The sequence below is a fragment of the Mesoplodon bidens genome (assembly GCF_964165515.1).
Source record: "Mesoplodon bidens genome assembly, chromosome: 1".
Classification (NCBI taxonomy): domain Eukaryota; kingdom Metazoa; phylum Chordata; class Mammalia; order Artiodactyla; family Ziphiidae; genus Mesoplodon; species Mesoplodon bidens.
In genome coordinates, this window is record NC_138176.1 from 138,586,480 (window position 1) to 138,612,733 (window position 26,254).

The following is a 26,254-nucleotide window of genomic DNA, read 5'->3' on the forward strand; positions in this document are numbered from 1 at the left end:
TTGTGGAATATAGGCCTTGTGACATTTACAGAGAGAGCAATAATGATGTCTTTTTTTCTTTTTTCTACTGAAGAAAAGTGCCATGCTGGCCGCAAGTCTGTGTAGGAAACAGTCACAAAGTGTGTGCCACCTCCAGTGACCAATGTACACGCTCTCTCGCCAAAAGCAGACAACCCAGAGAGTGCTCCCAAACTGTACATCCATCGAGTATCCTAGAAGCTCATCTGCAAGCCAGATAACACATGGTCTGTGAGTTTGTGAGAGAAATGCAATCTCTTCCACATACACAGAACCAGACGGCCTCTATCCCATCAGCTGACATCTGTGATTATCACTATTATTTTCCATAACTGCCCTCTGGGTTCTGCTTACTTGTACCTTGCTAAGTACTTGTAATTATCCAATAAAAGATTTGGAGCTAAGCTAGTTCAAAAAAAGAAACTGAGGCCAACATGATGCAATATGTACAGCAATTCCATCTCATAACGCTAAATACTTTCAGCTAAAGAGATGCCTTTTATTAAAATCAGATGGAATATGTTCACTTTTGTTGTGGCATTCAGTCATCTTAGACAACTCTACAAATATGCCGTGGGGGAAGAAAAAGGAAGCAAAGAGGGGCTAAAGTAGTTCTGACGAATCTTGAGGTATGGTCTTAGCAATAGTTCCTTGCCGGGAAGAATCCTTGAGAATGCCAACCTTCATTGTAGTGATCTAGAAGGAAAGAGCTTTGAAAACAGACCTCCTTTCCCCCCATAGATTTCCCTGTCAAGATACATAAAAGAAGTCAGACTAATCAAAAAGCCCAAGTGAGCTGGCTGGCTAACTAGGACAGGACCACCTTGAGTTCAGAGAGCTTTCTAATGTGTTCCACCTGTCTCTCCAAAGAACAAAGTTTACAGGATATGTTGATGGCAAAGGAGGCTTGCTTCTAAAGAGTGAGATGATCATATGGTAGCCGAAATGGCATATCGTAGAAGTTTAGCTCAACACCAAAAATACTGTCGCTCTTAATAAATGACCCATGCCCTAGATGCTGAATTTCTTTCTCTTTCTTCCTCCCTTCCTTCCTTCCCTCCCTCCTTTCTTTTCCTTTCTTCTTTCCTGTCTTTCTTTCTCCCTCTTTCTGTCTTTCTTTCTTCCTTTCACAGTTTAATCATCATGAGAGAAGTAGCCAGCAGTAATGTGAAGACGTGAAGGGTCAGCGCTTAAGGCTCTTTATCATCTGGCCCACCTTACCCATCCAAACCAAGCACAGGATGGCTCCTCTTTACCCCAGCAAGGTGCACTTTTCATTGTCTTGTCCTTTCCCTCATGCCCAACACACACAAGTTGGGATCATCCCTGCTGTCCTGCCTGGATTTGTGTACCCTTCTCAGCTATCTCTCCAAATCCTAAAAGGTTTGATTCATGTTCCATTCTCCATGAAATCTTGCCTAATGACACCAGCCAACACCAATCTTTTCCTTTCCTGATTATCCCTCCCATTTCTATCAAACCAAGGATAGAAATTGCTATTGTGCTTGGACTTGGGTCTTGAAGATTCCAAGGTTACCTCTGAGCTCAAGGGCACCACGGCCTTCTAGCAATGACAGTGAGAATGATATGGGAAGAGGAAACTGAGTGGCGTGTGTCTAGTGTTTGCCAAGCCTGGTCTAAACCATCTAACTTGGTAGTGGTTGTATTGGAACTTAATTTTATGTTGTCCATATAATCCAGTTGTATGTAGTTCTATCCTCTTATGACCCTTCTGATAACATCTGCAGATTTTAAAGGGATAGACTGTTGAAGTTTTAGAGAGAAATAACCATAAATCATGTTGTAGAGAGTTACAACCGATCATTCTGGAGGGGCCCCTCAAGTTGGCCTTCCCTGCTTGGGGTTGGTTTGACAGACCCCAAAAAGATGATTTTGAGGATGCACCCAGGGATGATGGATTTCCTGGTGTGTTTTCTCATAAATATATGTATCAATGTATCCATATGTCTATATGTTCTATATTTACATACTCAGTGTATAAACCAGATTAGTAATTCATTTGCAATTGGAGACAGTCCTTCCCAGAAACTACACTTCCCAGGGCTACTTCTACAAGACACTTCCTTCTGAATAGAGGATGGGTAAGAACTTTGATTAGTGTCCAGGAAGTTGTCCAAGGAGCATGAAATCAGAACCTTTCCCCATTTTTTCCCAGTGGGTTAAACTGCTCTGGCCCTGCCATTTGCTGGCTGTGCTGGCTTTCAGCGAGTACTCAGCATCTCTATGCCTCGGTTTTCCAGCGTCTATGCAAATAGTAACAGTGCCTAACTTATAGGATTGTGGTACAAAGTGCTTACAACACTAAGTAGCACCAGCTAAGCACTTACTTATTTAGTGTTTGTTTTTTATGATTATTGTGTATATCTTTCCACCAGTACTTTAGAAATAGCATTTCCATAAATAATGCAACAGCACTAATGGAATCATGAAGCCCATATTGATTTTTTTAATCTTTAAAGATTATTCTAAATCCAGGAGTACCAAGTCGAGGGGCTTACTGTGTGAGAGATACATCTACTTTTTCCTTTCCTTTTTTTTTTTTTTTTTTTTTTTTTTGTGGTACGCGGGCCTCTCACTGCTGTGGCCTCTCCCGTTGCGGAGCACAGGCTCCAGACGCGCAGGCTCAGCGGCCATGGCTCACGGGCCCAGCCGCTCCGCGGCATGTGGGATCTTCCCGGACCGGGGCACGAACCCGTGTCCTCTGCATCGGCAGGTGGACTCTCAACCACTGCGCCACCAGGGAGGCCCTCCTTTCCTTTTACACACCGTTTCTGGGAGTAAGGTCCACTCATGGTTCCACTTCTGTTCTCAGTTTTTATTCACCAAACCACAGGAGCAGAAGGCTGTGTATCTGAATACAGCAAGTGAAGCCCCATCACCTCGATGGCTTTAGAAAACGCCTTCTGCGCTGTCACTTCCTGCAAATTCTTTTACTCAGAAACCGTGTCCCCCGTCTACCCTCCCTAAGTCTGTGATTTTCTCCCCCTCCCCGGTGGGGCCTGGCGCCCTTCAGAGATGATTGACACACACGGAAGGCAACTGTACGCAGGCCTTCTGGATGATTCACCAGGCCGGCGGCTGGGCTGGCCCTCCTACTGGCGGGCCGGTACTTATTCCGGAAACACCGGCAAGTATAAGGTTTTGCTGCCTTAGTCTTATTTTGTTGTCATTGTTAATAATAAAGTAGTAGCCACACCTACCACAGTTTCCATTGGATAAAAACGTGAATGGGTTTTTTTGTTTTGTTTTGTTTTGTTTTTTTAAGCTTCAGCTCCCTACAAAGGGCACCCAGCTCCCAGGCGGGGCAGGTAGTCTAGAGCACTCTGGGACGTCTGGGGCGAGAAGCCAGCTCTTTTGCAAGTGAAGTGTCCAGAGCCCGCCCTGCACCCCAGCCCCTGACTAGAATTTCTCCTCCTTCCCTCCCTGGTTGTTTTACAAGGTATCGAATGACTGGTGGCACCCAGTCAATGTGGAGGCCAAGAGAATGGAATCAACACCTGCCTCCCCTCCCCCTCTCCCTCCCTCTCCCCTCCCCCTCCCCTACCCTCCCCTCCCCCTCCCCTCCCCTCCCGCTCCCCTCCCCCTCCCACTTATCCTTCTTCCTCCACCCCTCCCCCCAGCCAAAACACCAACCAACCAATCCAAAAACCTCTGAAGAAGGACAGTGTTAGAACTATGGAACCAAAGCGTTTCCAGTATCAAGAGAAAAGGGAGCTAGAGTAGGGGGGAAAAGCCGGAATTTCAACTTTTTTTTTTTCTTTCTTCAAGGGAAAAAAATAGAGTATATCTCTGGGCAAGCAAGCCATCCTCCCGGGAGGGAGAACCCACGATTTCCCCCAGGTAGTACATTCCAGAGAGTAAATAAATTGTCCAGAGATACTGGACGGGGGCCACAGAAATACGCGACATTTAAATACAATGATGGAAGCTGTTTACAGTCCTCTGAAAGATGCCTTTCATCTGAAAGACGAAAGGGTTTAACAGTCAGTCGCAATAGCTCACAGCGGCCGCTGTGACACCAGATGAGTTGTAGTGTTCCAATCTTTTCCTACTGGAAAAGCTGAAGCAACACAATGACTTGCCCAGGGTCACACACACCACGCTTGGGACAGAAATAATCCTAACTGCTCCTTCCGGGCTCTAACCAGCTGACAAAACCACCTTATTACTGTACTATCATTCGAATCTGAATCATCGCAGCTCTATTTACAATAGCCCGGAGACGGAAACAACCTAAGTGTCCATCATCGGATGAATGGATAAAGAAGATGTGGCACATATATACAATGGAATATTACTCAGCCATAATAAGAAACGAAATTGAGCTATTTGTAATGAGGTGGATGGACCTAGAGTCTGTCATACAGAGTGAAGTAAGTCAGAAAGAGAAAGTCAAATACCGTATGCTAACACATATATATGGAATTTAAGAAAAAAAAATGTCAAGAAGAACCTAGGGGTAAGACAGGAATAGAGACACAGACCTACTAGAGAATGGACTTGAGGATATGGGGAGGGGGAAGGGTAAGCTGTGACAAAGTGAGAGAGTGGCATGGACATATATACACTACCAAACGTAAAATAGATAGCTAGTGGGAAGCAGCCACATAGCACGGGGAGATCAGGTCGGTGCTTTGTGACCACCTAGAGGGGTGGGATAGGGAGGGTGGGAGGGAGGGAGACGCAAGAGGGAAGAGATATGGGGACATATGTATATGTATAACTGATTCACTTTGTTGTAAAGCAGAAACTAACACACCATTGTAAAGCAATTATACTCCAATAAAAATGTAAAAATAAATAAAAAATAAATTGCTCCTAATTGCAGGCCAACAGTGAACTGTAACCTCCATGTGACTCTGCCAGGCCAGGGAGATAGGAGGAAGTTTCACAAACTCCTGAATATGGGATGAAATGCTGGGAGGGGGAGGGTGTGGGGGAAAATTGTTTGAAAACTTGACTCTGAAACTGCTAACAAGCATCATATTTAGATTTTTTTTTTTTAATGAATTTGAAATGTCACCTGTCGTTTATTTTATTGGAACAGAGAAGCACTTGGGATCCAAATGGATGCCATCAAGAAAGGCAATTTGGGGATAAATCTCAGATATATTCCAAGCAGTCAATCTTCACACACTTCCTTTTTATGCTTATTAAATGACTGTCTGTTTTAAGATCCTACGTTATCACTTATATGTGGAATCTAAAAGATAAAACAATCTGTTTCTGTATATACATAACAAAACAGAAACAGACTCATAGAGAACAAACTAGTGGCTACTGGTCGGGAGAGGGAAGTGGGGAGAGGCAAGATAGGGGTAGGGGATTAAGAGACACAAACTAATACTATGTAAAAAATAAATAAGCAAAAAAGATATATTGTACAGCACAGGGAAGTAAGTATAGCCATTATTTTGTAATAACTTTAAATGGAATATAATCTATAAAAATATTGAATCACTACACCTGATTCAATATTCAGGTCGTACACCTGAAACTAATATCATATTGTAAATCAACTATACTTCAATTTTAAAAAATAAAGTTTTTAAAATGAAAAAAGTAAATAAACTTTCTTTTTAACTCTTTTGTAGGCAGCTATTGGGGGGAGTGGGAGGAGGGGACTGAGGAAGCAACCAGGCGTATAAATTCAGATTTGTCCACGGAGCTGTACATGCGCTGTGCTCAGGAAAGAAAGTAAATTCCATAGGGCAAATTGCTCTGATTCATTTGTCCACGCAGAGACGCCACCCACCTGCTCACAGGTATTCAGGTAAATGACAAGTGGGCGGGACCTACCTGACTGTTTCAATAGCTAAGGTCCCAGCAATATTTTATCTGTCGAGGCTCCCGTGATGTCACACATTTCCTGGTCTCCACCGACCAGTGCCCTCCTCCTTCCTCAAGGCACCTGTATGACCGGTGGAGGCCGGTCCTGCTCAGGTGGCCCAAGGAGCTGCTGGATTAACCCACAAGGGGAGAGAGCTGCAGGGTTGCTGCTGCTTTGAGAGCCCCAGGCATCACTCGAAAAGGTGAGCTGAAACCCTCCATTTTTCTCTCCGGTCATTTAGACCACTGGCCCCTGACGGATCTGAAGGAAGAATTTGAATGAAAAATATAAGCTGAATGGTTTAGCCCTGGGTGTTTGACCCAGCGGGAGAAGTCCTTTTTGAAAGGAAAAGAGATGCCGTTGACATTTTGGTGGCACCGGAACTTTCTCCCAGTCCAGATATTTAATCCTTTTTGTTTCTCTTAATCATTAATCCTGCCTCTGCTTGTCTGGGAAGTTGAACTAATTATTATTTTTTTAAACTCTGAAGTGGAGTGGGGACTTTTTTTGAAACTTAACTCAAAGATGCAGACCTGTTGAGCCCGTGTTGGGAGGGGGCTGAATTCAGAGTTGCCTATTTGCCTTATTTTGTCTTCCCTTCTGCATTCACCAGAGGCAATTTCCATCTAAACCTGTGAGATGACCTCAATTTTTTTTCTCCTGAAAGTCTGTTCCTCCAACAGGTAAGCTCTGTTGCCCTTACTCAGCAGCCCTGCGCTCCAGTGTTCCTCCCTCTTTCTTTAAAAAAGTCTACTATTTTCTTTGTTCTTTGTTCTTTTTAAAACCACTTTGCAGTCTGGATTCGAATTTTTTACATTCAGACCCTGAGTGCCTGCCTGCTGACCTTTGGTTAAAGTAAAGATTATTTCCTCAGTGTTTACAAGAATATAAATTCAGGTCTGATTTTTAATTTTTTGGAACTCTTCCATTTTTTTCTCTCTTTCTTTTCTTAGCAAATATACCAAGGAGATTGTTCTGCCAGGACCTTTCTTTTTTAAGTAATTTTACCTCTAGGATCCATTTTTGCTCTCCTAATCCTGACCACACAGCCTGTTGCTACTTCTGTTCTTAACAGCCCAATAGCCACACTCTGCACTCAGTTCTGTTGTTAGGGGGAAAGAAGCCATCTCCAAACCCAGGTCCCCGCAGGGAAGAGCTGGAAAAATGGGGGAGAAAACTCAACCTGTGAGGGAGGCATTTCATTCTGGATTCCTTCATGGGCTATTTTTCTGAGATTTCAGTTAGCAAGGGAATAATATGTTAGGAATATTCATATTCCTATGAATACTCATGTTCCTCCACCCAGAAATTCAAAGTGCATGGCAGTTCTCCAAAAGTATAAATTGAAACAAGCTGAGAACACTTTTGTCTCAGACAGTTGCTTCTCTCCAGAGACTCTGCTCCGCACTTGTTGCCAGGTTCTCTTACTCCTCAGAGGCTTATGTAGCTCTTCAAGTGACCTTCGAGTCTGTCCTTTTCCCCTGAGCCTTGTCCTTGGGTGGTGACGGCTGCTTGTCCCTCACCAGTGTGCTCACTTGATTCCGAGTTTCGTCAGCGGAAGAGAGAAAAAGATCTCTTAGATCCTGAATCTTCCAGAAAATTGTGTCTTTAAAGTCACAAACCTCTCGACAAGATTGCCTTTCCTCTGTTGACCATGGTTTGTTAGTTCTTTGCCTAGTACTTCATGTATGGTTAAACCAATCATTTCATCACTATATGTCAGAGCCCCTGGCTATTAAAGGAAAAAAGCTAAGGACACTACACCCACAGATATAAATTTATTTATTTACTTATTTATTTTTGGTTGTGTTGGGTCTTCGTTGCTACGTGCGGGCTTTCTCTAGTTGCAGCGAGCGGGGGCTCCTCTTCCTTGTGGTGTGTAGGCTTCTCATTGCGGTGGCTTCTCTTGTTGCAGAGCACGGGCTCTAGGCGCACTGGCTTCAGTAGTTGTGGCACGCGGGCTCAGTAGTTGTGGCTCACAGGCTCTAGAGTGCAGGCTCAGTAGTTGTGGCACACGGGCTTAGTTGCTCCGCGGCATGTGGGATCCTCCCAGGCCAGGGCTTGGACCCGTGTCCCCTGAATTGGCAGGCGGATTCCTAACCACTGTACCACCAGGGAAGTCCTTACACCCGCAGATATAAGAAAGGGAAAAAATTACAGAGACTGGAATTCACAGTGATCCAGAATGCAGTTGGTGTCTTGGATAATGTATACATGAGTTTTGTCCAAAGGGATGAAAAGACCCACAGTGGTTCCCTTCCTGTAGTAACTCCATCCCTTGGTTAAGTGGCAAAAAGACTTGATTGAAAAATGTACAGTCTCTTTCATTTACAACTTCCTTATATTACTTCTCTGAGCCTCAGTTTCTTCATCAGTAAAACAAGAGCTAATAATCCCTACAATATAAAGTGTTCCTGAGAAGTACATGAGGTAACATATAGAGAGCATCTATATACATCCTTTTTTAAGGCATTTATCTGGGTTGCTTGGAAGAGATAGTCTGGCCTTACCAAGATAAAAGGTCTAATGTGACTGCAATTGTTAGGGGCCCTGATAGTTCTTGTTATGGTTATTAATTGTAAGTAATTAACACCAATGTTCACAGTGCAGAGAAAGGAAACAGGCAGGAAGCAGGAAAATGCTTAAACTGTCTCCACCCACCTCCCAGGCAGGGTTTAGGAGCTGCTGTCTGCCGCTGTTACTCCTGCCTTTTCCCTCCTCAAGGCTCTCATCCCACAACAAAATGTGGTCCTTCGCAGGCCTCTGGGGGAAATGTCCTGCTGTCATTTGCTGTAATCTGACTTGGCAGGCAGCCCTCGCTGCCTTCAATCGCGCTATCTGCATGGCAGATTGGTGCTTGGTCTCCTCCAGGCTTGCAGATAAACACCCTTGGCCACAGCCTGGTGAGCTGCAGGGCCAAGTCGCTGGGAGGAGGAGCCTGCCCTGGACTGAAGAAGGGGGACTTGTAGGTCTTTTGGATATGATAATTCCCTCAGTGGACTATCATGTGTCCTTTGATGACCTGGAGCCATTGCATGAGGGCAGGCATGTTCCCAGGGCCCTGGGACCTTCTCCAGGTGTCACCCCATCCTGAAAAGATAAGGCACCTGTTCACCATTCAAGAGCAAGGTAACAGCTTAGTGGGTTGACACCAAGGGTTCAAAACCTTGACCTTGTCAGCTAGCTTGCTTAGGGGAACCTGGGGAAGCCCCTCAACCTCCCTTTCCATCAGTTTCCTTGTTTACCTTTTCCCTCAAAAGGGATGCTAACATGGTGTGCTTCACACGCCCCTGGGCCCCATAACAGAAGCTGGATGGGCTGCACACCTAGGTGGGTAGGTCAGGTTGACTGCAGGGGAGTGGGCAATGCCTCCCTAGGAAATATTAGTCTTATTTATTGAATTCTAGGTGGAATAGTGCTACTGCTTTAGAAGAGAGGCCCAGTCTTAGCCACCAGACTCCCTTGGTTCAAAACCCAGCTCCACCTCCTACTAGCCTTGTGACCTGGGATGGGTTGTTTAACCTCACGTTACCTCAGCTGTAAAATAGGCTTATTGTGAAGTTTGAAATGAGTTGAAAGGTACAAAGTGCTTAGAATAGTCCCTGGCACAATGTCAGCTATTATTAGTATTATTTTCTTGAAAGGAAGGCACCATGGGTAAAATCAGTCAGATCTGGGTTAGAGAACCAGTACCTCCATGTAATTACTAAACTAAAGAAGCAATTTAATATTTCTTCATCTCAGTTTCATCATCTGGAAAACAGAATACTTACCAAACCCAGTGCTGTCACGAGGAATAACTGAAATGGTTTTATATAAAGTGCCTGGTATATAGTAAGCACTCAATAAATGTTAAATCGTGTATTATTATAGGAAACAATTATTATATTGGATACAGCTAGACTTCTAAGGTCATGCTACAGTTTGGATATGATAATGATGGAAACAGTAGTAACTTGAGAACCAAAGATTCTCTGAGCAAAACAGACTTCCCAAAAGGCCCCCGAAGGCTTAAAAGGAGAACCTGATTAACAAAGATTATCTTGTTTATCTTGGACTTCCAGGGGAGGGGAACTGCCAGCTGAAATGCCTGAACCTTTGCAGAACTGTGGGCAGTAGGATTCTGCGATGTAAATAAACAGTGGGTTTTCCTAGAGCAGTGATTCCTGGCCTCCTGGCTTGCAGTGTCTCCTTTTTAGATTTGAATTCCTTACTTAAAGTGGAGAAATAGGGTCTGCTAGGATTCTGACTACTTAAAAGGCCATTTTTGTAAGATGCTACCAAGAGGGGACATATGAGGGATGCTCTAAAATGTGTCCTCCTCATTGTCTCAGTATCCGTGGACTCACTGGGGGTACATAACTATTCTTGATATTTCTGTGCTGGCAACACGTAGACTCACTTTTATGTGGGAGGCAAATTTATTGTCCTCTGACAGGGCCTCCAAAGTATCAAGGGCTTTTCAAAACCATTTGGAAGGAAGACTACATCACTCTTTCTGGGTTAATAGAATTTAACCGTCTATTATCTCCAAAGAATAAAGGTTTACATGAAAGCCATACAAATTGCAAAGCACAAAAACTGCACTGAGCTGAAATCAAAAACAGAAAATGTTGGTTGTCCCCTATAAACTTTTTACATCCATCTTTTCCTCTTATTTTGTTCTAAGGGACATGAGGACACAACAGTGACCTGTTCCTTAGTTACTCACAGATATATTTCAGATCAATATAAGGAAGAACTTTCTAAAAATTCGAGTTGTCCAAAAATCCAGTAGTTTGCCTTTTAAGGCACTGAGTTCCCTGTCACTGAAGGTGATTGTTTTTTGGTATATTTAGTACCTGTTTGCTGAATGAATGAGTGACAAAGAAGATTTGTGTTTCTTTTTTTTTTTTTTTTTTGCGGTACGCAGGCCTCTCACTGTTGTGGCCTCTCCCGCTGCGGAGCACAGGCTCACGGGCCCAGCCGCTCCACGGCATGCGGGATCTTCCCGGACCGGGGCACGAACCCGTGTCCTCTGCATCGGCAGGCGGACTCCCAACCACTGCGCCACCAGGGAAGCCCTGTGTTTCTTTAGAAGCATATACCGCTCATCTGTAAAATAAAGACTATAATCACTGATCTCATAGGATCATTCTAAAGATTAAATGAGATAATACATGAAAAGTACCCAGCATAGTATCTTGCACTTAGTGAACTGCTCATTAAATAGTAATAATCATTATGTTTTATTTTATATTATATTCTAAAAGGAGAGGAGAGAAGGGATTCCTGGGATTCAGGTAGAGGGTAGACAAGATGACCTCCAAATTTGAGATTTGCGGTTTCTGTGCTTATCTCTTTATTCCTGTTCTCTTCACCCCTGCCCTTCTGTGTCTGCCTTTCTAGAAGAACTTCTCCCCCACTGTTCCAGGGAGCCATGCTCCTTGACATGGTAGATTGAACCACTGTTAGATTCTGTCCCAATTAACCGGAGACTTTTTTTTTTTAGTATCACTAATATGTGACTTGAAATGTGTGGACTTAAATTCCACCATTATTTTCCAATGACTCTTAGTCGCTTCTTGTGTTTGATGCATTTGTCACAAGGACATAAAAGACTTCACCAACAGCAGAGTGGAAACTCTCCAAGAATTTTCTTTAGTAGCCTCTTGGTGTAGAGCATGACAACAGCACACATATGATGGTGAGGACTAAATATGTCATTGCTATTTGTTGAGGTGATTTACATAACTTGCTTATGACTACTTCGGTCAGTCGCATGGCCGGTTTGAATAGTACGCTGAGTGCTTAGGCTTCTGCATACTCATGTTAATACATGAGTCATCTGGTGTTTTCAAACTCCTCATTAATTATTATCATTACTCTTGTATTATGTCTTCCACAGCACACATACAAACTCAGCTGTTCTACCTGTAGTCTTTTTTCCCCTTTGGGGCCCTAGCAAATTTGGTTTAACAGTCATCTCTGAAGACATCTGTGTTCTAACTTAGCAATGGATTAAAAGAAAATTATTAGGTTTTTATACCAGGGCAGAACTGCTATCCCTAAGTATGTAGCTATCTAAGTGGCTGCCACTCAGCATATTTTTCCTAAACCCTAAACCGTGTAGACAAGCGTTGGAGAGGATCCTGCAGAATGTGTACCCCATTCCTGGGGAATACCCCTGGAAATACAGAGACCCTGTATTCACTTCATATTGCCGCTGTAACAAATTAAACTTGGCATCTTAAAACAGCACAGATTTATTTTCTCACAGTTCTGGAGGCCAGAAGTTTGAAATCAAGGTGTTGGCAGAGCCTTGCTTCCTCTGGAAGCTCCAGGAAAGAATCCTTCTTTGCGTCTTCCAGCTTCTGGTGCCTCCAGGTATTCCAGGCTTGTGGCTGCATCCCTCCAGTCTCTATCTCTGTCTTCACATCACCCTCTCCTCTGTATCTGTGTCTTTTCTTCTGTCTCCTAAAGAGACACTTGTCATTGGATTTAGGATAAATCAGATAATCCAGGATGATCTCATTTCAAGATCTTTAACTTAATTAAATCATCAAAAGCTTTTTCTAATCAAGTCACATCCACAAGTTCTGGGGGTTAGGATGTGGGTATATCTTTTGGGGGGACATTCCTTCACATAGGCCCCTCCCACTACTTATAGAGAAATTCCTTGTCCACTTAGAGGCTGAAATATTGTGCAGAATCCAGCAAGGAGAGTTAGAATTGGCAGCCTTCACCACTACCCTTATTTATTCCTATGTTCAAAGTACAATAGTTAAGTGTTTTATATTCTAAAGACCTACCGAATTTTTTTAGTCAGTAGTGTAATTTATCTACAAAAGCAAATCAGTAAAGGTCATTTTAGGTTGCTTTGATAGACAAGTAATATCCTGGTTAAGGAAGTGATTATTCCACTGAGCCCTGAGCCCAAACCACAAGTTTTCACTTCCAGGAGCCATGTTTTCAAAGGGACCTTAACAAACTAGAGGGCATCCTGGGTGGACACTTTAGCACTACCTGGACTACCCAGGAAGACAACTGGAAGAACCAGAGACAAAAAGACAAGAGAGATGGGATTCCCTGGTGGCGCAGTGGTTGAGAGTCCGCCTGCCGATGCAGGGGATATGGGTTCGTGCCCCGGTCCACGAAAATCCCACACGCCGTGGAGCGGCTAGGCCCGTGAGCCATGGCTGCTGAGCCTGCGCATCCGGAGCCTGTGCTCTGCAACGGGAGAGGCCACAACAGTGAGAGACCTACGTACCGCAAAAAAAAAAAAAAAAAAAAAAAAAAGACAAGAGAGAAACCACAATGCTGTCTTTAATTTGGGGGGCCGTCATGTTTGAGGGAATGAATGTGATCTATGTTACACTGAAAGGCGGAACAAGAGCCAAAGGTTATACTAACAAGAGGGAAGCATTCAGCTGTTGGCAAACTGATGAGCTCCCCATCACTGGAGGTGTTTCAAACAGAAGCTGATAGGTCATCTGTCTGGGATGCTGTAAAGAGGATTCTTGCACTTGGTGAGAACCTAAGATCATTACCCAACTCAAAATCCTGTGACTTCTAAATAATTTTAAAATCTCAAATACAGATCATCATGTGGGAACATCAGACACCAACGAGTGGCTTCCTCTTCCTTGATTGAGGAATTTGCTCAGGTTCTTCCTCCTACCTGGATTTCTTCCCACTTGTCCAAATCCCATTTATCTTTCATGATCCTCCCTGAGGACCATCTGTTCCATGAACTTTCCTTGACTGTTCTGGGCCAGACTACACTGCTCTCTCACTTCTTTCCCTCCACACTTATGTCCCTGGCTCCTATTTTGGAGGACCATACTCATTGTGGATTCTCATGCAGTGTTTTAACTTTTTTTTTTTTCTATATGTAAGCTCCATTTTCATAATAGACTTAAACTCATTGAGGATGAAATTGAATTGCTATGGGAACTCCCACAGAAATGCAGACAAATGTCAGTCAGGTAATAGATGATACGTGAACACCTGTAGAATTGAAACAGTAGAAAAATGCTGAGAATTCAAATACCTTCCTCCACCTTGTCCTTCCTTCCTTAAAGCTTGGTTATCTGTTTTAAAAAAAACCATAAGCATTTCCTGAGTATGTTTTTCAGCCTTGAGTGGAAGAAGGCCAGCCTGCTTCTTTACCATGCTTCTCCTCTGACATCAGTACTTCCCAGGACCCTATGGCAACTAGATGCATGAACAGAGCCCTTGGTCAATGCAAAATACTCTACTTTCATTTTTGTTATTGGCAGGAGATCTGCTCCATTTCACCGTGTTTGTAGACCAGGAACTGGAAGGATATCTCTTCTGGGCCAGAGTTCTTACAAACAAACCCAAGTTTTAAAGGTGTGCCATGACACCCCAGGGGAAAGACAGTAAAATCTGTCAAAAGAGGCAAAGCTCCTCGGGCTTGTGAAAGTCCATCACTAACTTCTAAAACTTGCATCTCATTGGCTTGCCACCCGGGACTCTTCTCACTTAACACTTCCCTTGTTTTTCCCACTTTCTGAACATCTGTGTTCTCAGTTATTGACTCCAGATATATTACATTGTCTCCTTTTAGTTCAGTTCTTTCATTTCCTGACCATATTTCAACTTCTTTAAAGACCATTTATATATGTTTTTTCTGTCTTTTCTAGTGTTGGCAACACTATGCAGACCAGTGTCATTCACAGACTGCGTTAGTGAACTGCTTACTCTCTCGGAGACCACTGGTTTAGATATTAAGTAGGAGCAGAGCTAACCTTGACCTTTGCAGCAGCCCATATGCACCTGCCCTCCCTCTGTTCCCTCTGTCTGCCCTCTGCAATGCATATGGCGCCCCTGCCTTCCCAGCCTCCACTTCCAACCTAGGCTCTTTGTTCAAAGACAGTTTTTATCCAGTGTGTGACTATTTTTATTCAGGTCACTAAAGCACTAATTTCTCCCTATTACATATGTGTCTATAAGCTAAGGAATAGCCCACAGAGCATTTCTTCATCCTCTTATACACCTTAGTTCACAGTTGGTATTTATAAAAAAATTGATGGCACTTCGATACCTCCCAGTCTCACATAATTTATCTATAATTTAAAATGTAACTGTAAATTTACTTTGTTTAATAGAGGAAGATAGAGTTTGCCCTAACTTTGGCAATTACCTTCCCCCAATAATCTAATTTAGGAGTTGAAGCCAGAGCTATGGCAGTGGTTAGACAAACATGCCTGCTAGATAATCATTTTAGAAAGAGAGATGAGGCTACTGGTGTGAAGAATTTATTGGCACTAGTCTACCCTATTCCTCTGTGGGTGTATTTCTGGTCTTCATGGTCCCAGATGGTGTTCCTGTGACTGTGATCTCTGCACTAAGGTGTGGCCTTAGTGACCAGTTTCAAACCAACTCTGCAGCCTTTCTGCCCTGTGCAGCTTCATCCAGATTTTAAAGTATCATCAACAACAGGAAAACCTTAAGCTCAGTTTTGTTTTGATGGCTAATTCATCTTGGATTTTAAAAAAATTTTTTAATTGAAGTATAGTTGTTTTACAATATCGTTTTAGTTTCAGGTGTACAGCACAGCGATTCAGTGGTATATATATTCTTCTTCAGATTCTCTTCCCTTATAGGTTATTAGAAAATATTAAATATAGTTCCCTGTGCTATACAGTAGATCCTTGTTGGTTATCTGTTTTATATATAGTAGTGTGTATATGTTAATCCCAACCTCCTAGTTTATCCCTCCCCACAAGCTTAGTTTCTTGAAGGGAAAGACTAAGGGATTCTTAGTCTTTACGTGTTTGAGACACACTGTAAAACATTAAGGTTGGTTGAAGGGAGTCAAAGATTTGGAACATTAAATAAGTCAGCAAAAATTATGAAACACACTGACTACAGTAGGGCAGAGTCTCATGCTGTTTGTATAGCCACAGTCCACAGAGTGTCCTTGCTCTAGAGAATGGTTTCTATCACTTGACTGGGCTCTCTTATACACTCACAGAACAAAGCTCTTTCAGGATCCAATAGTTTTGTGATCGTTTTGGGGACCTGGCTGTAGGTTACACTTTCTTCCTCTCATTTGAAGCCAGTTCTTCCTCTTGCCTCATGAACCCTTCAGCAAACGGCTCACCTGGTGCCTCTATCAAGCATAACAATCAGTTAGAGCAGTCAATTTAGACCTTGGTTAAAATTTAGTGGCACACCTGTGACAAGGTTGTAATTCTCCACTTTTGCCGTTGCACCTGGCTGGGAACCAGGGCGGGTGCAAGGAAAAGATTGAGGCCCACAGGAGGTGTTGGAAGCTGATCTGGGTCCTAACCACAGCCTCAACACCCTACTCTCTCTACCTGAGTCTCTAAAAATCACAGTGACATGGCCATGAGTAGGTGAGGCAAATGTGGCACTCACCTTAGGGTGCAGATTTTAAGGGGGCACCAAAAAAAACTTAGTGATCACTATAAATAATATTTTAATGTATTATTTTTAAAAGCCAAAATTAATGCAAAAGAAATCCATGGTGATCAGAATTTAAATAAAGACAAGGATTGGTAGCTCAAGTTATCTAAAGGTTATTTAAGATGATCACTTAGTCAAAAGAAATTGTCAGACATGGCAGTTTCCTCAACTGAATATCAGACAGGCAAAGAGGTAGATTTTGAAAATAGTATTGATGGGCTTGCGTCCTTTAAAGCCAGGAAAATGAAACTATGGGGAAAAAATTCTGGCTTTAGTATAAGTAAAATATTTAAACTTAAAATAATGTTGTACATTTAATATACATATTTTTCATGTCTCCCACATTTTTATAACTGTCTTAATGATCTGGGGGAAAATTAACCATTAAAAAATACACAAAAACATGTATATCAGTACTCACATTTCCTTTTGCCTTAGGCTGCAACACGGACCACATAGTGCTGATAGGATAAAAGTATCTGTTATTTAGGAATGTCTTCAGTGGATTTCTTCTGACACTGTTTGTCGTAGGCTAAGTAGGAATTTTCCAGAAGCAAGGCTTTCTGACAGATAAGGGGAGAACGCTAATGGTCCAAGGTGCCTGACTAATAAGGCTCCTCACACACTTTCCTTCTCAAAGATCATCTGGAGCTTCAGGATTTCTAGTTTATCCCATCGCCCACCCCTCCGTCAGCTGCCCTTGGCCTGCCACTATTTTAATGTTTTCATTTATTAGTGAATTTCAGTGAAAGCTCATCAATGTTAATGCTCTGGATAGGAAAAATTATCTCTGATTTACCATTTGTTTAAATGATTTCCATTTCTTTTGTGTTACATATGTCAGGATATTTTAGAACAACAAGAGTTGTCAAAATAAAGGAATGCTTACAAACAAATGGGAGAGCCCCAAATTCCCCAAATACCATCCATTCTTCAGATCAGATTATATGCTGAGAATTCTAATACTGGAACTGTTTAACCATTGAGGACTTTATTCTGTTTATATAAATCTAACTAATGCCACTAAATATCTTTGCATTTTCTAAACTGTTCCTAGCCCTCGCTTTTGCTTTTAAAAGTATCTACTTCCCTGGCTTCCCTGGTGGCACAGTGGTTGAGAGTTCGCCTGCCGATGCAGGGGACACGGGTTCGTGCTCTGGTCACGAAGATCCCACATGCCGCGGAGCGGCTGGGCCCGTGAGCCATGGCCGCTGAGCCTGCGCGTCCGGAGCCTGTGCTCCGCAATGGGAGAGGCCACAAAAAAAAGTATCTATTTCTCTACCTTATTACCCTTAATTTTTTTTTCCCTCTGTGGCCAAGAATTGCTAATAGATTCCTTCAGGCCTCAGGGCAGTGTCCTGTGCTCAGCCCCGTCAGGACTGCAGCAACAGCCAAGGCGTGTATTGCCACCAAGAAAGCAGATGCAGTCTTTGGCTGTGGGAGCAGTTGGTTATTCCCGCTTCATTCTGTCCTGGATGCTATCCATAAATTGTAGGAAGGACACTGTTAAGTTGGGAGCTTTCAGAAGAGCGTGGTCAGCCTCTTGGAGTCTGAAGGAAACCTGAAGGAATGTCAGATGCACCTAAGGCTACTGAACCTAGGAGAGGACTTGGGGGCTGTCTTCATAGAATTGAGGGATTTAAGGAATTAGACATATTCTAAATGGCACCCATGAGGGGGTGGGTGAGTTCCAGGGAGGCAAATTTTTGGTCACTATATGGACTTTCCCTCCCTAGGAGATTAGAGCTATCCAAAGGCAGAATGATCTATTTTATAAAGTAATAAAGGCCTATTTCATCTAAGGACCATCTCTCAAGGCTCCCTTTCAACCCAAAAAGTTTCTGGCTACCATGATTCGTGTTTGTCAAGGGTAAAGTACCAATGCAGGACACACTGCCATTTGACTACAAGGATACATTCTTTTTAATATTATGAGGTCCCATTACTGTTGTTTGAATAGCACATGGGATTCATGCAACTATTCAAGAGATGCTTTAGAGTCATGTCTTGACTTTTCAGTAGAAGGAAAATGTGAAATTGTCAGTGCAGCATGCCAGATGACATGTTTATAGCACCTTTCCAAAGTGGAGTACATGGATTATTCTGACTACATCAGTTAACCATTTTCTATAAAGGCAGTGTGCATTTAAAGGAAACTTAGTGGGACAATAGCCACCAGGGACCCCATTGTTCTGGTAGGTTATCTCATACAAAATTTTTTCTACTTCCTAATAGGCTATATCCCAAAGGCTGTTCTTGTGTGTGTGTGCTTTTTTATCATCCAGTTTTACTGAGATATAATTGACATACAGTACTGTATAAAGTATACAGCATTATAATTTGACATACATACATCATGAAATGATTACCACAGTAAGTTTAGTGAACATTCATCATCTCATATAGATATAAAATAAAGGAAAAAATTGTTTTCCTTGTGATGAGAATTCTTAGCATTTACTCTCTTTAATATATAACGTATGGCAGTGTTGACTTTATTAATCATGTTGTACATTACATCCCTAGTGCTTATTTATCCTATAACTGGAAATTTGTATCTTTTGACCACCTTGACCCATCCCCCCTTCCCCCCACTCTGGTAACCATAAATCTGATCTCTTTTTCTCTGAGTTTGTTTGTTTGTTGAAGTATGATTGACCTCCAGCACCATGTTAGTTCCTGGTACACTGCATAGTGACTTGATATTTCTAGACATTACAAGATGATCACCACGATAATCTAATTATGATATGTCACCATATGAAGATACTACACATTATTATTGACTATATTATTTCACCCCCTGACTCCTTCATTTTGTAGCTGGAAGTTTATACCTCTTAAGCTCCCTCCTGAAGCCTGTTCTTAAGGATATTAAGTCTTCATTCTATTGAATTTTCCAGTGCAGGCGACAGTGTACCTATGACCTCTAACGACCCTCTTGGCTGCGCATGGTGCTGATTCACCTTTGCTATGAAATGTGTCTTTGTTGACAAGCCACAAACGTTTAGAATTTGAAAGTTAGGTAGAAAAAAGTTCTGGACAGATTTCAGGCAAGATAAACCAGTGGGTAAGGAAGCAGGGATTAAGGACAAACAGAAATGGAGATTTTGTTATTTTCCCTGGCACTTCCTGGCATGACATTGGTGGACTACACATTTCTATAAAAGTCCCCTCGGGTGTCTCTTCTACCCCACATAAGAGGAGAAGGAGGAAAAATGGTTCCTAAGTCACAAGAGCATTGTATCAAGGCAGAATAAGAGTTCCACACCAAACCACACACCCAAGGAGGCAATCTACTTCCTGCTCTTTCTCATTCCAAACTGCAAAAAAACCACCCTGCAGCTCTCTTGCCTTACCCCAGCCAGGATCAGAGTGCTGACAGCTGACACACTGACTGATGTGGATGGATAGGCCCTCTCACTCACTTTTAGGGGAGAAAAGAGTTTACCTTTTAAGCCTTAATGATTTTTGATAATTTCTTCTCAGCTCATCAGCAAGGCACATATATGTCTAAAAACATGATACATCATACATGCTTATAAGATGTAAACTGGAAATAAGAAACGTCAGGTAAATGATATGAATCGCATTTTTTTAAAGTCTACCTAGTTCTTTCTTTAGAGCCCAAACTGTTTTGTCAGCCAGTTCTCTTTTAATCTGTGTCTATTCATATAGACACACATATAGGCTTTATTTAGCCTAAAGCGAAGTTGAAAAATATATACAGCAGTGTTTACATTAATATTATGTGAAGAATCTGGTTTACTCATAGGGACAATTGCTAGGGAATTCAAATTCGTCTCAGTTAAAAAAGAAAGAAAACAAAAACAAATTAGCGTTGGAGCTAAAACCTGCCGTTTTTGCTTGCCCCAATTCACTCATCCTGTGTCAGGCATTTTAACACTCAGTAAAGTCAAAGCATCTTTTTATTCAGAGATCTTGGGAAAACCCATCTGCAATATGGCCTAAAGAGATTTTTAACCTTCTAATTTCCTGGGGCTCTTTTATTTAGTTAGTTACATTTTGGGATTCTCACTGGTCATAATCAAAAAAGATGCTGGGAGAAAAGTGGCAAAATGGTGAAGAGCAGTAAGGAGTCAGGAGCCCATGCTGGTTTGTTTCTTTTTTTGTGCAACTGACAAGTTACTTACCTAGTGCACCTCAGTTTCCTCATCTGTTAAATTAAAAACAAAACAGGGCTCCCCTGGTGGCGCCATGATTGAGAGTCCGCCTGCCGATGCAGGGAACACGTGTTCGTGCCCCGGTCCGGGAAGATCCCACATGCCACAGAGCGGCTGGGCCCGTGAGCCATGGCCGCTGAGCCTGCGCGTCCGGAGCCTGTGCTCCGCAACGGGAGAGGCCACAACAGTGAGAGCCCTGCGTACTGCAAAAACAAAACGAAACAAAACAAAATCCCTGGGGATTTGTAAGGATTAAATAACATAATATATATAAGGCCCCAGCATAGTGCCTGGCACATGGTGCCTGGCATACTCAAAAAGCTGTTACAAAGAAAAAAAAAAAGATTTTCCCAAAAGCCAACCACCCCAAAATAAAACACCTCCACTTTATTAGCACAGATATATAGAACTCTATTTCTGAAAGGGATTTCATAGTATCTAGTTTGATGGTGTTTTTTTTTTTTTTACTTAAGCCGTGGTGTTTTGAACCAAATATTATGAGAAATCTAACGTGTGAAATAAAAGTGGAGCTGGGTCTGGGTGGAGTGGAAAAGTGGACACAACCCACCATCCCCCTTCCCTTCCCTGGAAGACCCTGAGGCAACTGGCACACCTTCCAGAGCAGAGTGAAAACCAAAAATCTGGTCCAACTCCACCTTTTCACCAACAAGGGAATGGCCTAGAAATGTGACGTTGTTTTTCCACTGGTCCAGCCAGAGCTATCACCTGCATTCCTATCAGTCTCCAGTACTGCACAACAAGAAAGAACACGTGGGAGTATTTGACCCAACTCTTACAGGTCTAAAGATCTAGAGCTTTAGTTCAAAGTAGGTGAACTTCTTTTCCTATAGCAGATGATAACCTTTGGGTGGCCCATTTCCATTTTCATGTTTATTTTTCAACTGTTTTTCATGCCACTTAAAGCATTTCCTGTGTGGTTCCAGTACCTTCTATCAGCCTTGAGGACAAAGAGCAGCTGTGTAGGTTTCCATGAAATTTGACTAGAAACAACTTCACCCCCTCCTGCACCCTCTACCTTAGCTGCCTGTGGTCTCTTTTGATGCTAAATAAAATGCTATGATTTCTAAATGTTTCACATTCAGGGTACTTTACTTCCACCTCTTGACCAGAGCATTCTTCAAGCCATATTACTGCAGTACAGAAATGTAAACACGAAGCTGACTCAGTGAAAGTTTGAAGCCAATGTATTTTCTTTTTGAGATAAGGCTATGTTTGTACAAACAACCTCGGACTTTATTTGGAAAAGAAAAAACTGCAAGGCAGTTTATAACTGCTGTGCTGTTTCCAAACGTGGCTAGTTTCCTGTTAGGTTATTCATGTGTCCTTATGTTCCTGTGGAAAGCTTAAAGTTATTTTATTTACTTTCAGAAAAGAAGAAAGTTGAGTTGGGGGCTGGGGTATTGCAGGATTCTTTGTTGTCATGAGCGTTGACCCAGAGTCCCTTAGCGCTGACCTCTGTTTGCACTGCTTACCTGGGCTTCTCATTACTGTGCTCATGTCCACCCCTCCACGAGGGCAGGCATGTCCTTTAAAGCTCTCTTGAAAGTCTCCCCCATAGCCAACTCATTACCTAGCTCAAGGTTGGCGCTCAAAAAATGTTTTTTGAAAACAGAGATGTTTATGATTATCATTGTTACTCATCTCACATTACTGCAGCTCATTAATAAAAATGACTAAAGGCCAAAAAATATGTTTGTTGACTGATCAGGAGACTTCCTAGATGTTAATCAGGCATGTTGAAAACTCCATTTTAAACTCTGATACTAAAGGAAAATACATAGTGTGATAGTATTCTGCTAGTTTGAAAAAATATATATATATATAATTGAATGAAAGAGAACTATGAGAACAAAGCAAAAAGACCCCTTAGAGGAACTATAGCTTTCCGTTTCCAGGCCAACTGAGCTAGACTGGAGACAGAAGGACTTCAGTAACAAATACATGTAAGAATAGTTAATATTTATTGGGCACTTACTATATTCTAGGCATAATTCTAAGAGCTTTATGTCTCATATCTCATTTAATCCTCACAACAACCCTCTGAGGTAGTCTGTTATTATCCCCACTTTACAGACATGGAAACAGAGGCTTAAATCATTGTCATACAGTGGTGGTGGGATTGGCCCAGGCAGTGTGGTTCCAGAACCCACTTTACCACTACGTGACTGAGTAAATGAAACGCGTACAGAAGAAAACAATGCTTTCGTCATCGTAAAAATACAATTGCCCAAAGAGCTCTCATTTCTTCTCAGATGATTTAGCTGAAGACTCTGAGATCCCATATTTTCTGAGTTTTGGAGAACGGTAGGGAAGACAGATACGAGAAAGCCATCAGAGCGTTAACTGGTTTTCTTCTTGTCCTGCTCTGACAGAGAATTTTATAAATCACTGGGCTATTTTATTAACAAATTACATTTCATAGGGTGCATTTCTAGGCATTTCCCAGATCTTACCCCAATAATTTTCACTACACCAACATGAGGACGTTAAAGGGAAATATTATTCCTGCTGGGATAGGTGGTTAAACTGAGGCATAGGAGGCAAGGCTGCTGGCCCCAGGTCATGTCACTCACCTGAGTGGGCACTCAGCCCTGGCCTTCTGAGTCACAGCCCAGTTCTGTCCACTGGCAGCACCGCCTCACATCCATAACCAAGATGAGCAGTCTTGTTCTCTTTTAGGTTTGTGGATGGCTCCTAGAAGATCTTGATTCTCTCCGGAGGATACATCGTTTTCCTGGATCGGTTTCCTGTCACACTGCCCTGCCCCCTCCCAGTCAACCATGAACCAGCTGGACCCCGCTGGGGACCCAGATGCCGGCCCTGCCCCGCCGTGTGTGGTGTGCGGCCAAGCCCACGCCCTTGAGGAAAACCACTTCTACACCTACACGGAAGAAGTGGACGATGACCTCATTTGCCACATCTGCCTGCAAGCTCTGCTGGACCCTCTGGACACTCCCTGCGGACACACCTACTGCACACTCTGCCTCACCAACTTCCTGGTGGAGAAGGACTTCTGCCCTGTGGATCGCAAGCCTGTGATTCTGCAGCACTGCAAGAAATCGAGCATCCTGGTCAACAAGCTCCTCAACAAGCTGCTGGTGACCTGCCCGTTCACAGAGCACTGCGCACAGGTGCTGCAGCGCTGCGACCTTGACCATCACTTTCAAATGAGGTAGGGAGGGGCTTCTCCTCGGCCAATCCAGCGGAGCCCCACCCTCAGGGCGGCCGCTGGAAGGGTGGGGTGTTCCAGGGCCCGGCTGCTTCCCGAGATGCCTATTTCTCTGCCTTCTGCTTTGCAACTAATGGAAGGAGTCATTCAAAATAAGAAAGGTCTTAGGTATTAATGGCTGTGGTTCAGGGTGAGGAAACAGTATGTGGCAAAGTTGTGGGGTGTGAGTTGCGTGTGTGTGTTTATAGGACTGGGGTTTTTTTTGTTAAAATATACATCACATAAAATTTACCATTTTCAGTATACAGTTTGGTGGCATTAAGTTCATTCATACAGTTGTGCATCCACCACTACCATCTATCCATCTCCAGAACTTTTTTCATCTTCTAGAACTAAAACTTCATACCCATTAAAACAAACAAACAAACACAAAAAAACTCCCATTCCCTCCCCTCCAGCCGCTAGCAATCGCCATTCTACAATAGTTTCTGTCTCCATGAATTTGAATGCTCTAAGCACCTCATATAAGAATCATCATTCAATGCTTGTACTTTTGTGATAGGCTTAGTTCATTTGTGTCCATTTGAAATGTGAAAGATACTGGAAAATCTGATGAGCAGCTTTCTCTGAGGCTCCTGATCCCCGAAAAGATTTCCTGGAGGGCACTGCTTATCTTTTTTGTTGTTGTTAAATTTATTTATATGATTTATTTATTTATTTTTTGGATGTGCTGGGTCTTCGTGGCTGCGTGCGAACTTTCTTTAGTTGTGGTGAGTGGGGGCTACTCTTTTTTTTTTTTTAATTTTCTTTTATTTATTTTTTTATACAGCAGGTTCATATTAGTCATCCATTTTATACACATCAGGGTATACATGTCAATCCCAATCTCCCAATTCATCCCACCACCACCATGACCCCCACTGCTTCCCCGCCTTGGTTTCCATACATTTGTTCTCTACATCTGTGTCTCAATTTCTGCCCAGCAAACAGGTTCATCTGTACCATTTGTCTAGGTTCCACATACATGCGTTAAGATGCGATATTTGTTTTTCTCTTTCTGACTTACTTCACTCTGTATGACAGTCTCTAGATTCATCCACATCTCTACAAATGACCCAATTTTGTTCCTTTTTATGGCTGAGTAATATTCCACTGTATATATGTACCACCTCTTCTTTATCCATTCATCTGTCGATTGGCATTTAGGTTGCGTCTATGACCTGGCTATTGTAAATAGTGCTGCAATGAACACTGGGGTGCATGTGTCTTTTTGAATTATGGTTTTCTCTGGGTATATGCCCAGTAGTGGGATTGCTGGGTCATATGGTAATTCTATTTTTAGTTTTTTAAGGAACCTCCATAATGTTCTCCATAGTGGCTGTATCAATTTACATTCCCACCAACAGTGCAAGAGGGTTCCCTTTTCTCCACACCCTCTCTAGCATTTGTTGTTTGCAGATTTTCTGATGATGCCAATTCTAACTGGTGTGACGTGATACCTCATTGTAGTTTTGATTTGCATTTCTCTAATAATTAGTGATGTTGAGCAGCTTTTCATGTGCCTCTTGGCCATCTGTATGTCTTCTTTGGAGAAATGTCTATTTAGGTCTTCTGCCCATTTTTTGATTGTGTGGTTTGTTTTTTAATATTGAGCTGCATGAGCTATTTATATATTTTGGAGATTAATCCTATGTCCATTGATTCATTTGCAAATATTTTCTCCCATTCTGAGGGTTGTCTTTTTGTCTCGTTTATGGTTTCCTTTGCTGTGCAAAAGCTTTGAAGTTTCATTAGGTCCCATTTGTTTATTTTTGTTCTCTATTTCCATTACTCTGGGAGGTGGGTCAAAAAAGATCTTGCTGTGATTTATGTCAAAGAGTGTTCTTCCTATGTTTTCCTCTAAGAGTTTAATAGTATCTGGTCTTACGTTTATGTCTTTAATCCATTTTGAGTTTATTTTTGTGTATGGTGTTAGGGAGTGTTCTAATTTCAGTCTTTTACATGTAGCTGTCCAGTTTTCCCAGCACCACTTATTGAAGAGACTCTCTTTTCTCTATTGTATATCCTTGCCTCCTTTGTCATAGATTAGTTGACCATATGTGTGTCGATTTATCTCTAGGCTTTCTATCCTGTTCCATTGATCTATATTTCTGTTTTTGTGCCAGTACCATATTGTCTTGATTACTCTGGCTTTGTAGTATAGTCTGAAGTCAGGGAGTCTGATTCCTCCAGCTCCTTTTTTTTCCCTCAAGACTGCTTTGGCTATTCGGGGTCTTTTGTGTCTCCATACAAGTTTAAAGATTTTTTGTTCTAATTCTGTAAAAAATGCCTTTGGTTATTTGATAGGGATTGCATTGAATCTATAGATTGTTTTGGGTAGTATAGTCATTTTCACAATATTGATTCTTCCAATCCAAGAACATGTTATATCTCTCCATCTGTTGGTATCATCTTTAATTTCTTTCAACAGTGTCTTATAGTTTTCTGCATACAGGTCTTTTGTCTCCCTAGGTAGGTTTATTCCTAGGTATTTTATTCTTTTTGCTGCAATGGTAAATGGGAGTGTTTCCTTAA

The 26,254-nt window shown here is 42.3% G+C and overlaps 1 protein-coding gene and 1 long non-coding RNA gene across 3 annotated transcripts in view; one reads left to right on the forward strand and one right to left on the reverse strand.

The window, feature by feature from the left end:
* The window catches only part of LOC308626953, a 786,846-nt gene that overhangs the window by 10,796 nt on the left and 749,796 nt on the right, over nt 1-26,254 (reverse strand). The window lies entirely within an intron of this gene.
* The window catches only part of LNX1 (ligand of numb-protein X 1), a 126,314-nt gene continuing 123,268 nt past the window's right edge, over nt 23,209-26,254 (forward strand). For both annotated transcript variants that reach the window (XM_081252343.1, XM_081252344.1), the window contains exon 1: nt 23,209-23,683. In XM_081252343.1, the coding sequence (XP_081108469.1) occupies nt 23,292-23,683 (392 nt within the window). In that variant the 5' untranslated portion in view covers nt 23,209-23,291. The remainder of the gene's footprint in view (nt 23,684-26,254) is intronic.